The sequence below is a fragment of the Hippocampus guttulatus genome, chromosome 10 (genome assembly GCF_054856545.1).
Source record: "Hippocampus guttulatus isolate MCC_2025c chromosome 10, RoL_Hgut_1.0, whole genome shotgun sequence".
NCBI lineage: Eukaryota > Metazoa > Chordata > Actinopteri > Syngnathiformes > Syngnathidae > Hippocampus > Hippocampus guttulatus.
Genome location: NC_141270.1, coordinates 9563694 through 9580560, shown reverse-complemented (window position 1 = coordinate 9580560; position 16867 = coordinate 9563694). Strand labels below are relative to the sequence as shown.

At 39.9% G+C, this 16867-nt stretch overlaps 2 protein-coding genes and 1 non-coding gene across 5 annotated transcripts; 1 reads left to right on the top strand and 2 right to left on the bottom strand.

Annotated features, from left to right (window-relative positions):
- Positions 1-2152: 2152 nt before the first annotated feature.
- LOC147199194 (urokinase-type plasminogen activator-like) lies at positions 2153-6983 on the bottom strand. The gene is made up of 11 exons (XM_086122086.1): positions 6785-6983; positions 6281-6360; positions 6126-6180; positions 5874-6024; positions 5222-5304; positions 5109-5147; positions 4841-5021; positions 4591-4736; positions 4377-4517; positions 3713-3861; positions 2153-2822 (listed from the first exon to the last, which is right to left on the bottom strand). Exons 1-11 carry the CDS (start codon positions 6894-6896, stop codon positions 2628-2630), a joined length of 1332 nt encoding a protein of 443 aa, XP_085978212.1. The 5' UTR covers positions 6897-6983; the 3' UTR covers positions 2153-2627.
- Positions 3123-3194, bottom strand: trnaa-ugc (transfer RNA alanine (anticodon UGC)). The gene has a single exon. It is a non-coding gene; the product is annotated as a tRNA-Ala (tRNA).
- Positions 6984-8783: 1800 nt separating the features above from the next.
- Positions 8784-16740, top strand: LOC147199193 (inhibitor of nuclear factor kappa-B kinase subunit alpha-like). Of its 3 annotated transcripts, none has more exons than XM_086121799.1 (22): positions 8784-9033; positions 9384-9464; positions 9902-9996; positions 10069-10186; positions 10276-10345; positions 10419-10507; positions 10612-10701; positions 10804-10928; positions 11230-11337; positions 11427-11562; positions 11738-11938; positions 12071-12173; positions 12325-12448; positions 13107-13258; positions 13844-13905; positions 13989-14098; positions 14195-14244; positions 14417-14525; positions 14608-14755; positions 14838-14896; positions 15017-15116; positions 16220-16740. In XM_086121799.1, the coding sequence occupies exons 2-22, from the start codon at positions 9408-9410 to the stop codon at positions 16298-16300; spliced, it is 2187 nt and encodes a 728-aa protein (XP_085977925.1). In that variant the 5' UTR covers positions 8784-9033; positions 9384-9407; the 3' UTR covers positions 16301-16740. The 3 variants fall into 3 exon arrangements, with proteins under 3 accessions (XP_085977925.1, XP_085977924.1, XP_085977923.1); XM_086121798.1 differs by having other exon boundaries at positions 9349-9464; positions 14853-14896; XM_086121797.1 differs by having other exon boundaries at positions 9349-9464.
- The last annotated feature ends 127 nt before the right edge of the window (positions 16741-16867 follow it).

Sequence of the window (16867 nt, the reverse complement as noted above, 5' to 3'; positions counted from 1 at the left end):
TTAAAACAGGCTCGAATAGGGGCTGTCAAAGACTGGACTTGGGCACCCTAGATGCTACATTATATCTGTGTGTGTGTGTGTGTGTGTGTGTGTGTGTGTGTGTGTGTGTGTGTGTGTGTGTGTGTGTGTGTGTGGCCACCAATTTTAGGTGCCGACCATCCACAGAATCAAGACCACTGGAGATGAGATGCACCGTTGTGAAACAAAGAGCAGTTTCTCTTTGATAAAGCTATAAAATTACGTTTGACACATCGTCTACGTTCATCAAATGCTGGGTCAGGAGTCCACATCTCGAAGCCGGTCAAGTCTATATTAAGACCAGGAATTTATTTTGCTGCAAACCAAAGACGAAGAGAGTCTCTTCATGGGCCACAAACATCTTTAGAACCTCACATTGAATTCCATGCATCAATGCATGTCAATACATTGCAGGAAGGTGTAATGGTGCATTAAAGTTGCCGGGATTAGGAATGAGTGACTTCCTGAATGTGCTGCTGTAATGGGGACACTCTCAAAGTGTGCTGAGGAAACCACAGACGTAGCATGCAAAAAAACAGCCGTATTTATACCCTGGAGACATTCATTACCACAGTGCCCGTAGCTGTGCGTGTGTGTATATGTGAATGTGTGGGGGTGTGAACAAGAGGCTTTTGTCATCCGGGCTGGAGAGACGAGACACTCTGGTTCACCTGTTTGAAGAGGCTCTTGTCTGTTCTTCTTGAATGGACAGCATTTATCTACTCAATCTAATCACATCTATCACAAGCACTCTTAAAATGGCTGCCATTGCAAAGATAAAAAGTGCAGTAAAACAACATCAGCCTGAGAGGTTTCAAGGGGCTATTCTCATCTAACAGTAAGGTCCCTTAAATATGACATCTTCTTGTATGATGCAGTGCAACAATGACATGTAAACAATGTCAAATGAATGTGTGACTGTTAACGATCCTTGGTCTTATTGGCTGATGTGTATTATTGTTTTTGATCCACGATTGCTTGTTTTGTACTTCAGAAAAAAAAACAACACGTAAATTTATGAAAGTCAAGAAAACGGTATCGAAGGAATGGTCCAATTAAAATTTGACATATAAAAGCTTAATACAAAGTGTACCTGAAGAAAAAGCTCAAAGACAAAACAGTTCTTAAAGGTAGAATGCTTTAAACGTTACATACAACTTATCATTCGTTTGTATTTCAATTGACTCACACAGTGTCCGTTTTATTATATATATTCAAAAATAAAATGCGGCATCTTAATTTCTGTACTCTCTATACCCTTCCATGAAAGGGAAGTAACCATCTCATCCCCACTCTGATGATGAAGCATCAGGATTAACTTGGGTGGGAAGCGGGGGGATCCAACCTGAAAGCTTCCAGCTGCGAGGCAATCTTTGACCCTGATCTATCCATAACCTTCTCCTTGGAAATGTCCTTTCAGGGGAGTGAGACTCATACTCTTAGTGCATCTCAAAGCCATGTATGGTTTGAGGCACAGTAATAAAGTAAACAGATTTGTGTGAGTATCGTTGAGGTGTGTGTAGGGGGACAAGCTACAGTTGTGATTGGCCCAAGCAGTGCTGTTGTAAACGATTTTGGCTTGGTATTTGCTATTACAAACAAAAAAAGACCTGTTAGAAGTTCCTTGGAAATGTTTTGAAGTTAAAAACAACAACATGGCCATGGTTTATACTGTACATAAAAAGTCCCCTTGCAATATACAAAGCATGTTTATTTTTATAAGATTTGATGATTTGAAGGTATTGCTCATATATTTGGTTCAATTAAAGGATCTCCGGGAAACACGGTGGTCGAGTGGTTTGCTGGCCTCACAGTGCAGCGGTGCAGAGTTTGATTCTGACTCCAGCCTTCCTGTGTGGAGTTTGCATGTTCTCCCCCTGAGTGCGTGGATTTTCTCCCACATTCCGAAAACATGCATGGCAGGTTAATAGAACTGCAATTATTTTCTTGGATGCACATCACTTACTCTAAAAGTAAATAAATGATGACCAACAAAAGTACTAAACTTCATCTTCTCACATGACTTGGGGACACTTTTTTGTAAGTGACAGCAGGTTTACCTCCATCACGTAATAGCGCCCTCTGGTGTTCTGCGTGCATTTTACTCCACCATATGATACAGTTTTGTTTTATCTGTATTTATTTATTTTGCAGTGAGCTTATACAGTAGGGTGGATCGCTCCACTTATTAGCACATTATTTTTTACACAATATGAAAATAGCAGTAGTAAAGTATTTACATTTCAATCGATTAAAAATATTAAGGGACAAATTTTCTCTTGAATATGCTTAGCCTTTGCAGAAAATGCATATGGTACATTAAATTGTACAAAACAGATCTGTTAAATATGTAAAAATAAAAGTATATGAAATTATTGTACATCAAATACAATAAATAAAATGAAAACATTCCTTTAGAAAAACGACAAGAAATCCTTGAAGGATTGTCTCTGTCAATGTGCAGTCAATGCCAGTTAGCTGCCCCTCCGTTTACAGTGCAAACAACAAAATGCACGTACCACCAACCTGCACCCAGAGCCTTCACCTCTGCTTCCAAATATTCCTTTAGGAATTTAACTTTAGCACAAGGGTCTCTCTGTTGCCCACCTTCATTTTGGGGGGTACATGACACCTACTGTATACTGCGGTAGTTTTATTTTCTCTGCAATCCATTTGTTGTAATTGGTGAGCTGAGTGTAAACTCCCGGATTGTTCTCCTCTGCGCAGCCATCCCCCCAGCTCACAATTCCAAATTGAAACAGCCGTCCGGAGGCTTCACACACTAGTGGACCACCAGAGTCTCCCTGTGAGATGAAGAAATACGTCAATCAGTGCCTCATGCACAATGTGAGAAGTCATGTGCAGCCATCCATGATCCAACACAAGAGTCGTATGGAACATGACACCTTAAAAGTTCCATTTGTATTTATGTCCCTGATGAGAACAAGTAATATATAAAAATGGGTGGTTGGACTGAGTCATATTTTCACCAGTAAGGAGGCTGATTATTTTATTCAATTTTTTTTTTTACGAAATGCACTCTGGAGTGGCACCCCAATTTCATTGTATGCAATACAATAACAATAAAGGGGGTTCTGAAAAGTTGGAGATGCCGGGGATTGAACCCGGGGCCTCATACATGCAAAGCATGCGCTCTACCACTGAGCTACATCCCCTTTGTGCTCATGGTTCTCATATTCAGCAATTGTCGTACGCCCTCTAGGGGCGTATGGCAAATTCAAAGTAAAGCCCGAAACATTTAGAAGTTCAACTCAAGACGTCTTGAGAAGACTCAAAAACATAACCATGCGAGGCTTCAGCAAATTTCATGAGACTTCAGTTCTTCTAGTTACTCAAGGATTAATTCCAGCATTGTCTTTTGATGTTTCTTTTCGTATTTTAATACATTTTTTGACAATTTGTCTCAGGATACGCTGTGTCAATATAATTGACGAGGACATTGTTTTCTGCTGTTTTCGTCAGGCTTTGTGATTGAGACCATTAAACTCAACCAACACAAGAAATCTTCCTGTGCGTCATCAATATTCTTAAACGCAATACAGTCGGACAACACTAGTTACAGCCCCTTTGCAGTTTGGAAATACTGTACTGATTTCCTGTAGTTGCTTATGTTCACACAGCCAAATTAAGGGTGCAATGTGCTGAAATTCTGGGAATGGACGAGCTTGCTCACCTGGCAGGAGTCCATGCTCCAACTGGGTTCCGCCGCACAGAACATGTTTTCAGTGAGCAGATTTGCATACGCAGAATTTTTTTTACATTGAGACTGGGAAAGAAGATTCACACGGGCCTTCTTCAAGTACTGAGAGTAATGCAGCGCCCCTGCAGACAACACATCTGTTAGAATCTTGTTAGAAATGCTCAATTGTTATCTACAGTGTCCCCGACTATTTCACAGTTTATCCACTGTCGAATCAACGTATCACAGATTTTGGTGTGGAATTCATCTTCTTGTCTGACACGGAAATCAGTGCTAAATTTCTAAAATCTGAAATGTATGGGTTTTTGAAATTATTTCAATTAAAATAAGGGTTTAGCCAGATATGGCTGGACGTGTGCAGCTGGTCTTAGGTATTACTGCCATCCGGGAATAATCACAGCACACAGCTCTTATCAGTGTTTTCTTTTTTTTTTCGTTTGTTTGTTTATGAACTAAATACAATTGTTAGGCCACACCTCTTTTCCCATTGACCAAAGCTTGTGAATTTGTCGCTCTTATAGCTACACAGGGGATACTGTATCAATAGTATATAGTTTTACCATTACTGTAGTAGAAAAACATACCAGGTTTCCCCAATATTTTTGTCTACAGAGTGTTTGTTTGATATTGTACCTACCGGATTTCTCCCTCCCAAATCCTGCGATAACGCACTGAAAACCAACAGGAAGTTGAGTGCGAGCTGGAGGAAGACAAACCGTGCGAACAGATTCCGATCGCACAGCACATCGCCCATCACTGCTTTTAATCTTCAACAGCGCTGAAAAGACAAAATAAAAACTCTTCATCAAGTGCACAGATAGCTTTTTACACAAAGCCTTGTTTGTGCTCACCTATGTCATTATTGTAGTTGGTCTTATTGTATGCTTGGTGGAGGATCATTTTTTCCACAGTGAATTTCTGCTCGTTGACCTCATCCGTTTCATTGATGGCACTCTTTCCCAGGAACACAGACAAACGCTGGAGATTGGTCCCTTCCCTGAACCGAACGCACACGCACATTGTTCAAAATGAGTCAGTGCTTTTATCAAATGAGAATTGCAGCAGAGGAAGTGAACACGCATTATTTGTGTTTGGCCTCACCCGTCAGAGAAGCAATGCGCAGCCGTAAGCACCCAGCATGGCGCAATAAGCGAGCCGCCGCACAAGAACCTGCGGCGCTGATGAAAAATGGCGGCAACCCACGGCTGAGACTGCGCCGTTATGAATGAGCCGCCCACAATTTTGTGCATCCTCCGCTCAGATGTCTCACCACACGTCAGTTCTGCAATGACGGTCAGGAAGGGACTCATCAGTGCCGGTGCGTCATCAAGGGATGTTATTGTAACAAGGTGGTGCCCTAGTAGATTACCTGTATCCACAGTAACACGAGGCTTTACTGTTGTGGAACCTAGAAGGGAACATGAGAACCTTAGAAAGTGCAAATCAAACTGAGAACAAAGTATTATTATTTCAATCTCTTACATTTGGGAACATCACAGAATTCTCTCACGACTCTCTTCCCTCTTTTGACGCGACACCATGGCTTCAGGCTTTGGTCAGGATTCCTAGAAGTTAGAAAGTACAGGTAAGTCTTGTCCTTGATACTCAAACCTTTAACTTATCACATAAAATATAAGAAACACAACTGGGGTTGACTAATTTGGAATTCCAGAAAATGATGCGTCCAAAGGCTCTTAAAACAGATTTGCTTTTTCTTTGGTTTCTTCCTCAGTCTAATTCATTAGAAGGCCATCATTAATAGTGAGAAGCAAAATGAAAAATACTCAGCGCGCAAGGCCGCAGCATACCTCATAAGTTCAGCAAGCCAGATTTGATTAACTCTGAGTAGCCCCAATTGTACAGTTGTAGTTTTGTTATTAAAATCAGTCATGGCCTTAATATTAACAGGCATGATTAATTTCTTCTTTTTCATTGACTTACTTTTATGGAAAATAAAATGTATAAAGGTGATCAAATTCTCATGACGCCTATTGTGTGCACTCGGATAAAAATTACCACCGTTTTCAAACGGGAATTTGTTTTGAATGCATTGTGTTTGAAATTAAAAGTTTCACTGTACATTAATAGTGTAGTAGCTGAAGCCTGGGATCTTTCGGTATCAATTGATGCCTACCTGCAGTATCTATGATTCCCGGTTCCAGATGAGGTGCCCCAGGGGTTTTTGAACCTGTTCCAGTGAAGACAACGACGCCCACTTGTTGTTGTGGAAATAATTCCCCTGTAACTGCTGCCATCCCCTGACCAACAGCCCTCTGGAGCATCATCTTTGAAAACAGTAAAAAAAGAAAAAAGAAAAAAAAAAAGAATGAATCTACACGTAATAAAACCAAAATACACACACACAAGTGAAGAACAGTCAGCTCACCTCGATGTGAGCGTGTCTGGCGTGGTGTCCACTTAAGCCACCTCTTTGAAAATGCCTGAAAAAGTGAAAGATTCACTGATGCATTAAAAAAAAAAAACCCAACTGGGCTCAGTTGTCAAGAATAAAATGAAATCTTGCATTTGAAATGTACTTACCACTTCAATACTGACAACGGCAATGAAAGACAAGATGACTAAGAGGTTCATCTTTACTTCTGCTTTTGTGATATTTTGGTCTGGGCACGGAAAAAAAAAGGAAAACAAGATATCAACACTGAATGCTTTTAAAAGGGAATTATCTGAAGGGACACAAGAGGACAGATTTTATTATTCGGGGGAACATGTTATTATTCGGGAAAGACGATGAAGACAAGGTGATAAAATGCGCCAGTCACATAGTAGACACATTTCTGTCAGTGGCATATGCTCATTTATTACAGTATCAGACAAGTTTGCAGTATCAAAATATTTTCTCTTAAAAGAACACGGTATCAATGTAATAGTAATGAACATACACGATTGCACGGTCAGAGCGGTACTTTCTCTTAACTTTCTGATAAGATAAAATGATACAAATTCATAGAATAAGAATTGCATAACATAGAATAAGAATTGCTATGTCTACATAATAGACTGGAAAATTTGATCAGAGATTCATACCTTTCTGTTGCAAGAGAGCGCAAAAGAGCCAGATGAAGATGATTTTTCCGAAGTCCTTTTTTTCCTCCACGTGTCTTGCTTCTTGCTGTTTGAGTCCTGAGCTACCGTGCATCCCTCCAATTTATAAATGTGGAAGGTGGGAGGAGGAGTTTAATGCGAGGCCCACGAAACAGCAGTCAGATGAAACAGCTGACCATTACATTTGGCTTCACCAAAGAATTGCTCATAATGTGTGACATCAGCACTGTCGAATAGAAGAAGTACTGTACGTATATCCAAACTTGGTAATAAAACAGGCACCCACGCTTTCGTAAAGATGAGCGCACCAACACAATGTCACTTTATTGTACAGTCAATTTTCTAATAAAACACAAAAAGAAAAGTCTATAACTGACTTTAATCTGAGAATGCGGACATTAATTTGAACGGGCTAGGTATTGACAACTGCTAATTAAAGTTTGGGTTTATATTAAATGTATTGGTATACCGTGGTGCAGACAGGTACTATATATTGCAAAATTTATGCTTATCGATTCTGACCCTAAATACTGAATTCACCAAACATCAATTGTTGGAATTGTAGAGATTAGATGCCACATTATGTACAGAAACATGTTTTGATTAAATTGTTTGTCATTGACATGAGCCCAAAATGGTTTGCACACATACAAACTGACAAAAACTATCCTCAGTTTGCACATGAATAAAGTATTCGGCAAATCTTACTGTGTTGTACAATGAAATCAATTGCAATCATGTAATAATGAAAAATAATCACATTTAGTTTGTAGAATAGCTGTGGCATATTCAGGAGGGACAATGTTGTCTTTGAAATCCCCCTCCAAAACATTACCTCATCCATGATGGCTTCATTAGTCACATTTCCGCTTTCCTGATCACCACTTTATTAGGGATGACGACAGTACTTGCTACAGTCAAATAATGGCCAAGACAGGAAGCGGGAAACATAAACAGGAACAGGAATGAAAACATTCATTTACTTATTGTCTTCAGTTGTTCCATATCAGGTAGTCCTGTCAAGGTTACATGCACTCAAACCTATTGTTTTGTTTTAAAATGCAAGACGATTCCCTCCTTGCAATGAGCACACATCACCTTACTCATCCTGGAGGCCTCAGACTATCTTTACAATATAGCTAAGATGAAACCCTAACCCTAACCCAAACCATAAAACTAACACCCTGATCCGAACCCGTAACCCTAACTCCTAAATCCCAACCCTAATTTAACCCGAACCCCCTAACCCTAACCCTAACCCTCACACCCTAACCCCTAACTTGGTCAAAACCAAAAGGAAAGCAGAGCTACTGTACATTGAGAAATGATAAATTCAGGCGTTATCCATCCTAGTGTTACGCACTTGCTGGAAAGATACATGCTGCTTTAAGAAAACAAATGTGCAATGACAGTACATGCACTGTAACTACCCAGACTGAAGCTAATACCATAAAACAAAGCTTGTCTTTCCATCAAAATGTATAACCTCTACATAAAATACTCCATTAGATCTTCGGTACTACTTTCGTTTGTCGACAAGGCTTGGGCACTGTCTTGTAGCATCTCGGAGTTTTCTTAAAGGGCACAAAACCCTACCAAACTGCTGATTTCAGCAAGACAAGAACAGCGTGTGTAAAGTATACCATGATACTGTACCATGCAGTACATAATATGGATGGATGCGTCCTTTAAAATAAGCGTTTCAAGTCAGTCAAAAGATACACCAACGAAATACAGTAACTAAAATGAGTATATGACGCCATCTGCAGACCAAATATAAAACTTTTCCCGTTTGAATGAGACTATTTATGGAGCAGGGGTGGTAACAATGAAAAAAGAAATTGGCTGCAAGACATTTTTGCATAAAAAAAGTTAATCCAAGCAAAGTAAATTACTAGTTGTAGGCTACAACGACGAACCTCAATTTCGCATTCTTCTGAGGCGACCCTCTCACGCATGCGCAGAAGTTCTTCAGCGTTGACATACTTTCACTTTGTTTGGAACGCAATTTCGGATCAATTTACCCCCACCGACAGAATAAATAAACCACAAATATCTCCAGTGACAAGCGCCTGGGGAAGCTGACGGTTTTGGTACTTTAAGTCGTAAACAGTGGCATTAAAGGACCGTCATTAATAGTTAGCTAACTTGGAATGCTGATAACTTGTTCACGGTTGAAACGTTGTTTAGCTATTAAGCCATGGCATAACCTGATCTGACGTCTTAGATAGGTAAGTAAAATTGTACCGTATTTACGAGTTGGAGTTTTTCTACAGATAATGTTATCTTCTTGCTTACTGCCAGTCAGTTTTGTAGTATCTACTCGCTTATAAGTGTATGTGTTAGCTGCGCCTAGCAAAATACATCATGTAAAAAAAAAAAGTCATTCTCACCCAAAACGTCTTTAGACACCAATATGTTCGTGACTGCATTGTTGAAAGAATGTGCAACAGTATTAGGGTGCTATTGTTTTTGTTGTAAACAGTATTTGTCTCATGTCAAAATTGTAAACGATTAACCCTGCAACGCACAATTACTGTGTCTAGAGCTGGTGACAATGGAGCGGGTTTCAATCAAACAGAATCAGCTGTGTGGACCGTGGGAGATGAAGGAGCGACTCGGGATGGGAGGCTTCGGGCACGTCTATCTGTACCAGAATCATGTAAGTCTTCTGATCCACGTTGCACTTCACAACACAATATGAATGAGCACCACAAACACCCTGAATTGAGATGGTGTTAAGTTGCTGTCGGAGATGAGAAGTTGGGCAGAATTCCAGCCATTATTCCGTCGCTCTTACAGTTTTCCGAGTCGCATAAACTTTGGAAACCGGGAGCTACTATTTTGGTACTGATTAATGTACCTACATTAATGTACCGACATTAATGTACCTACCAGTTCAATGTCCACTTCTGAAATAACATTTTTGCTTAAATTACATGTAATAATACAGTGGTGCCTTGAGATGCACTCAACCAATAATTGGTCACTAAACAAATTAACTTTGTATCTCAAGGAACCACCATATGTTATACTTAAAAATTAATTCGATCATGTCAGGCTTGTAAGTGATGTGTTATTATTTAATGTGTTGAGCAGAAGTCAGGGGAGAAGTTAGCTGTGAAAATCTGCCGTCTCGAACTGAGCTCCAAGAACAAGGAACGCTGGGGGAGAGAGATCCAAATCATGAAGAAGTGAATATGGATAATCAACTGCGGTACGGCACGAAAAACCTTGATTTTGACTGTGGTATTCATCCACTTCAGGTTGAACCACGTGAATGTTGTTCAGGCCAGTGAAGTTCCAGAAGAATTGAGCTTGATTGCTCGAAATGACCTTCCGCTCCTAGCTATGGAGTACTGCTCTGGAGGAGACTTACGCAAAGTAGTTATCATCTGTTATAAAGTGTTTTAATCAAGGTTTTAAGCGTTGAATTGTCACTGCATATGTATATTTCCTGAAAATATGTTTAGGTTCTCAGTAAACCAGAAAACTGTTGTGGTTTGAAGGAGAGTGAAGTGCTCGCCCTGCTCCGTGACATTGGTAAGACTTTTTTTTTTGCTGTAAAAGCCCTCATGTGATGGCGCAGGATCATACATTTGAATTTTTTTGACAGGATGTGGTATCGAGTACCTTCATGAAAATAAGATTATACACAGAGACTTAAAGCCAGAGAATATAGTTCTGCAAGAAATCAGCGGCAAGGTAAACCACAATCTTGCATGTTTACAAAGTGCCCCCTGTAATCTCCTAATTAATAGTATTGTACTGGGACACTTGTACAATTTCTCACTTTCATTTTCCTCCAGCTTGTCCATAAAATTATAGATCTCGGTTACGCAAAAGACCTTGACCAAGGCAGTGTCTGTACATCATTCGTTGGAACACTCCAATATCTTGTAAGCGAGTGCAAAAATTATATGTTACTATGCTGTGTAACATATATATATTTTTCTTTTTAAATCAAAACCATTCGTGAAGTGCTATGTCGTGTGTTCCAGGCTCCAGAGCTGTTTGAGAGTAAACCTTACACTGTAACTGTGGACTATTGGAGTTTCGGAACAGTGATTTTTGAGTGCACCTGTGGCTTTCGCCCATTTCTACACCATATGCAGCCCGTACAATGGTAAATTTGATAAATGCTTTCTAATTATACACACTCTCTCTCTTTCCCTCTCTCTGGTGGAGTTTGGGAGTTGTGTTGTCAGTAGTTTTAGAATGAAACTAAAATGTGCTTGTCAAAACTAAACTCTTTTCCTCTTGTGCTATAATGAACGGTCGTCAAAATTGATCTAGACTGTGCTAGAAAAGTGTTTGAATGTGACTGAATGTGACTTTGTAAATGGCGAAAGACCTCAGCTCGAAACACCTCATGATGAATGTTTACAATGTTTGGTGTGTGTGTAATATTTGTGCCTTTGTAATAGGACAAGCCAAGTTAAGAATAAAGGTGCCAAAGACATCATGGCAGTGGAGGACATGAATGGAGAAGTTCGATTTTCAACACATCTTCCATATCCCAATAACCTCAGCAGGTAGAGACAAAAGCGACAATTTGATTACATTGTAAATCAACTACCTCATGTGATGCTAATTTCAAATATTTGCACGTCTTTGTGTTAAGGCCGTTGCTGGCACCAGTTGAGAATTTGCTGCAGATGTTGTTACTGTGGGACCCGGCAGCACGTGGCGGAGGGTTGGATCCGGTTACAAATAAGGCAAACTGTTACAGAACTCTCCAGAATATTCTCAACATGAAGGTCAATAATAAGAACAGCTTCACTCTATTTAAGACATACTTTTATGTTTTTAGTCATACATCGATTCTTGCGCTACCTATACATTCATCGGCAACGACATTTAAATTCACCTGCTCAATCTTGATGTCATAAATTTGCCTTTATAACGATAATAATTCCCAGATTTGGTGCTTAGGTGATCCATGTTTTGGATATGACATCAGCCCAGCTGCACTCCTTGATCCTGGAGGCCGAAGAGAGCTTACACTCCTTGCAGCTTCGTCTGGAGACACACACACAAACACACATCTCCCCTCTGAATCAAGAGCTACTGTTGGAGACGGGAATCTCCCTCGACCCGCGCAGACCTCCTGCACACTGTCTGCCAGATGGTTTGGTACGTGACGCCTACACAGAAGTTAATTTGCATTAAATTATTTTCTGGCAGCCAGTCTTTCCTAACTGGTGACAATATCTAGGCAATACCTCTGCAGTGTGTGCCTTAATATTTGTTGTTGTGTTCTATCAGAGAGGCTGGGACACCTTTATCGTCTTTCTGTTTGATAAGAGCCTATCTAAGTACTCAGGACCCCTGACTGCCAGACCGCTGCCTGACAGTGTCAACTTTATAGGTGAGACTTTTCTCTTTAAAGTAGGATCCAAATCTTCCTCTTGCCTCTTTCTTCAATTCAAATTAAATTATTGAATGTGCTCATGTAGGGCTTGACTCCCATAAAAAATAAGTCATTTTGAAGTGCTGGGAACACATGTTTGTTTCCGTAGTCAGAGAGACGAAGACACAGCTCCCGCTGGCTGCATTGAGGAAGGTATGGGGGGAAGCGGTCAGCTACATTTGTGGATTAAAAGAGGACTACACTCGCCTGTACCAGGGACAAAGGGCTGCTATGTAAGTCAATTTATGGAATTGCACTTTGATTGCTCCTTCAGAATCGTGGTAAACAGTTGGGGCAACAACAATTAATAAATTGGAAGAACAGGAATCTGTTCCAGATTCAAGCTGTCACCATCTTAAAACATTTACTGTCTTCACGGATCATTTTTAAGTGACTGTTTTTTTTTTCTAAAAACAGCTGATGGCGCTAGGAAACTTTGAAAGTGAAATTCCCCCACCTCTGACATTCTTCACCGGTGGCACAGGGGCGGAGAACTGACACGGTCTCGTCGGGGAGTTATGTCATTTGCATAGTCTTACCTTGACAATTTAAGTGCAAAGGTGTGGCTCATGCCTCTCGCTTATTTTTATTGACATACAAGTCTAAAAAGAACCTAACCATTGTTATCATTGCTAGTGTTACTGCTTTGAATGAGAGTGCCCTTTTAGAAAAAAAATTATTGCAAAAAAAAAGTCAAAGAAAAAACAAAACGTAACCCAAGACTGATATTCACTGAGGTTTTCTTCGATTTTGTATGATATCATGCGTGAAATATTTTGTGAAACTAACAGCGATTCCACTGTATGTACTTTATTTCATTTTGCTGAAGAAAGGGCACCCTGGGAGCTGTACCTTCCCCTAAAACACATTCCTTTGTTCGTTTGTACGTAGGCTGAGTCTGCTGCGTTACAACACCAACTTAACACGCTACAAGAACCTACTCTTCTCCCAGTCGCAGCAGCTGCAAGCCAAGCTGGCTTTCTTCAAAACCAGCATCCAGCATGACTTGGAGCAATACACCAAGCAGAGACACACGGGCATCTGTGAGTGTCTCTCCTTTGGTCCTATTCCATTCATGCATCTATCCGTGTACATACCATTGAGAGAGAAAGTCTACACACCCCTGTACAAATGCCAGGTTTTTGTGATTTTTTTAAAAAGGAGCATAATTCCAAAAGGTATATCTAACGCAAACACAATGCTGTTCATCACCAAAAGAACACCATCCCTACAGTGAAGAATGGTGGTGGCATCTTTGGGATTTGGGGAGTTTTTTTAATTCATCTGGAAGGGTAATTATGAACAGTTAGTGATAGCACAAACCCTCCAGACTTCTGCTAGAAAGTACAAATAAAAAGGTGACTGTAAGTCTATTAGAATGGCTGAATTTAATTTGGGATTAATACGAGCCATGTGAAATAGTGGTGGCAGTTGTGTCCTGACTCCTAACATGAATTGGAATTGATGGCTTCATTTTTAAAGCAGCGACATCGAAGTTAAAAGAGGATGTGCACTTGTTCATATCACAAAAAGCTCGGACTTGAATAAGGGTGTTTAGACTTTTTTATATTCACTGTCATTAAAATCATTACATAAGCAAATGGTCTGCTTTTGTATTTACCGCGAAGCTTCAGAGAAGATGCTCAGGACGTGGCATGAAAACGAAGCAATGGCCGATGGCTTTACAAAGGTATCGGACAAAATGTCATAATTGCAGACACTCTGTACTTCCGTTTGAGACTTCACACATTTAACAAATATTTTCTGCTGCAGGTCGCTGATGTGGGATATCTGGATGAAGAGATAGTTGCGCTTTATTCTGAAATTGTGGAATTGCAGCGTAGTCCATTTTTGAGGAGACAAGGAGACTTAATGGAACAGCTGTCAGTGTGTTTGTCATGATGTAACAATCATATCAGTGCTGTGCGTGGCACAGCACTGATATGATTGTTAAGTTAAGTTCATGTACTTTTTCACAGTGAGGGAAAAGCTATCGAACTCTACAAGCAACTAAAAGCGAAATGCAAAAGTCAGTGAAGATCTTCACATTTATTATTATCAATATGTGTATACATTTAGACATCGACTGTAATTAAGGAGTGTTTCCCTTAATTCTCTGTAATTGTTTACAAAGGTGAATGAATAAATGCTGCCTCCAGCCACTATTTGTGAAAATAAAGTATATTTGTTTGTTTGTACAGGCCCCGACCCACCACATGGTTACAGTGACAGCTCAAGCATGGTCAAGGCCATACTACAAATGGTTCAGAACCAAGATCGAGTGCTGAAAGATTTGTACACTCACCTGAGGTAATTCATTCACCAACAACCAAGCAAGTGCACCACGAATGTTTGATCATTCTACTTAATCCACACGTGTCTCACTCGGCAGTACAATTCTGGTGTGCAAGCAGCGCATCGTTGATTTGTTCCCAAAGCTGGAAAAGGCAGTTGAGAGCATAAAAACGGCAGAGGCAGCCGTAATGCAGATGCAAACAAAGCGGCAGAAAGAGTTCTGGTACCTTCTTAAGATTGCCTGTGTGAGTAAGAGTAATCAGCAAAGTGTCTAAAAATAATAGTCAGTAGCTATGATATTTATAGGCGGTTGAAAAAAGACTGTAGTGTTTGTGTCTTCAGGCCCAGGGCGATTCACAGATTTGTGTTCAGCCATCCAGTGATAGGTAATGTGTTTGGATTAGATAGCTTTGCACTGTATTACCAAATAAGTCTAAATGATGATTTTGTACAAACTCAAGACATTTTTTCAAGTTAAATTAACAATCTTGTTTTTTCTTTTTCAGTGAAACAGTTTCTCAGTTATTGGATGAAAACTGGCATTATCTAAGTAAGCTCACTTCTTTGCTGCAGGATGTCAGCCAGGAAAGGGAGCAAAGTATAACGGTATGTGATACAGATTGTTTTTGTTTCTTCTGGTGATGATTGTTGGAAATGTCCAAACACAAGAAGCACACCTGACCAATTGCGTGCCTTGCAAGTCCTCCCACGTGACACTGCGCAGAATTATTTATTCAGAGTAGAGTCGAGCAAGTGTGCGTCTAAATCTTTTTTTTAAAAAAATTATTGCAACATTCTTTGTCTTGTGATCCTCGCTGTTTACGTGAGCTCCTTCTAACTGAGGACAAGGAGAACAAAAGAGGAGCGAGGAGGGACACTTTTTTGGTATAATGAGATTTACACTCCTCTATGTCGTCATTTAGATACATCAATTAAAGGTGTCACGTCATTGACACGTTACAAATCAACCGTGTCTGTGTCTAAATGATTTCAATCACAGCACACATTTTTCAATATAATTACATTTAATTACATTGATCACCACTGTTATTCTCTTTAGTCTATGTTTCCCCAGGACCTCACCACCCATGCCCCTTCAGCCACAGCGTATTTTTTGGGGTGGCTTGTAAATATGGATACTTTGTTGATAAGTTGCTAATGCATCACATGGAATGCAAATACGATGTAGAACTATCAACCCTTTCCATCTTCTTCATGTGGCCACTGCCGGAATGCAAAATGACATCGTAACCGAGAACCAATTGGACAGATTTTGTGGAAATGGATCATTTTCTTGCAGCACCCGGGATGATCTCTCATGACACACAAGGGTGCCACGGCACCCAGGTTGGGAATCACTGCATGTAAAAACAAAAAAACAAAAACAAAACATGAATAATGAAATGTGCACATGTCTGCCACGTGGTTGCGTGTTTTCCCCTGTAATTCTCTTATTTAAGTTCAGTCAACTCAAGTGTCATTTACCCCACGGTTCATTGCATTTTAGCAGCTTTGAGATAAGGAAACCTTTTCAAGTCCTCCATTTACAAAACCCTGCAGATCTGTGTTAAAATATAACGTTAGTGAAAAGATTTGAACCATGTATCATTTATAAGGAACAACTTCCCCAATTTACTCTCCAAACAAGATTGCAGCAATTCATTTCCTGCCTCGTAATGACATATTTAGTCTTGTTGTTCTCTCTTCAGGATCAAGACTGGAGTTGGATCCCAAGTGGCGCAGCGAAACCCAACCAAAAGGCTTCGAGTAGCCAACCAAAACCCCAATGAGTCAAAGATACATAAGCGGTGCCTTACAACATGTATGCTGCCAGTATTTTTTTTGTTTTGTTGGTATCTTGTCCTTACACAGAATGGTGTATTGAACACAGACTTTATGTTAAAGTCCGAAAGCAATGATATGAGCTATATGTTTTTTGATTGTGTGTGTAACATCCTGTAAGATAAATCTTATTTATACTGTATAGTGAAACTGAGCAGAGTGAATTACTGCAAAGAAAGTGATATAATGATGTCTCCAAAGGCTATGTGTGCCAAATCCTCTTGCACAGCGTATTCAACGCAGAATTTACAGTTACGATAAGGAAAGCACTTCGATATGTATGAATTTAAATATTTTTTGCTTTTTTAAAATTTGAAACAAATGTATTTTCTGCACTTCAGGACATAATGTCATTGGAATAAAATACATCAATCACATTCAAAACCAATATGGACAGTTTAGAGTCTTCACTGAATCTAACATGCGGTTGTCTGTCTCTTAATCTGTCATGCGTTGAAAAGTTGTGGTCGACGGGCCGTCATGCCCCGAAACAAACGTTGTTGGTTAAGGGGTGC

What these genes read in the sequence shown, in the direction of transcription:
- LOC147199194 (XM_086122086.1), bottom strand. Translation starts at nt 6,896, where the DNA reads ATGCACGGTAGCTCAGGACTCAAACAGCAAGAAGCAAGACACGTGGAG. An exon ending in CCGTTGTCAGTATTGAAGTG is followed by an intron (nt 6,181 to 6,280) that starts GTAAGTACATTT and finishes TCACTTTTTCAG; the next exon opens with GCATTTTCAAAGAGGTGGCT. An exon ending in ATTTGGGAGGGAGAAATCCG is followed by an intron (nt 3,862 to 4,376) that starts GTAGGTACAATA and finishes TGTTGTCTGCAG; the next exon opens with GGGCGCTGCATTACTCTCAG.
- LOC147199193 (XM_086121797.1), top strand. Translation starts at nt 9,360, where the DNA reads ATGGAGCGGGTTTCAATCAAACAGAATCAGCTGTGTGGACCGTGGGAG. An exon ending in GAGATCCAAATCATGAAGAA is followed by an intron (nt 9,997 to 10,068) that starts GTGAATATGGAT and finishes CATCCACTTCAG; the next exon opens with GTTGAACCACGTGAATGTTG. An exon ending in GTTCAGCCATCCAGTGATAG is followed by an intron (nt 14,897 to 15,016) that starts GTAATGTGTTTG and finishes TTTCTTTTTCAG; the next exon opens with TGAAACAGTTTCTCAGTTAT.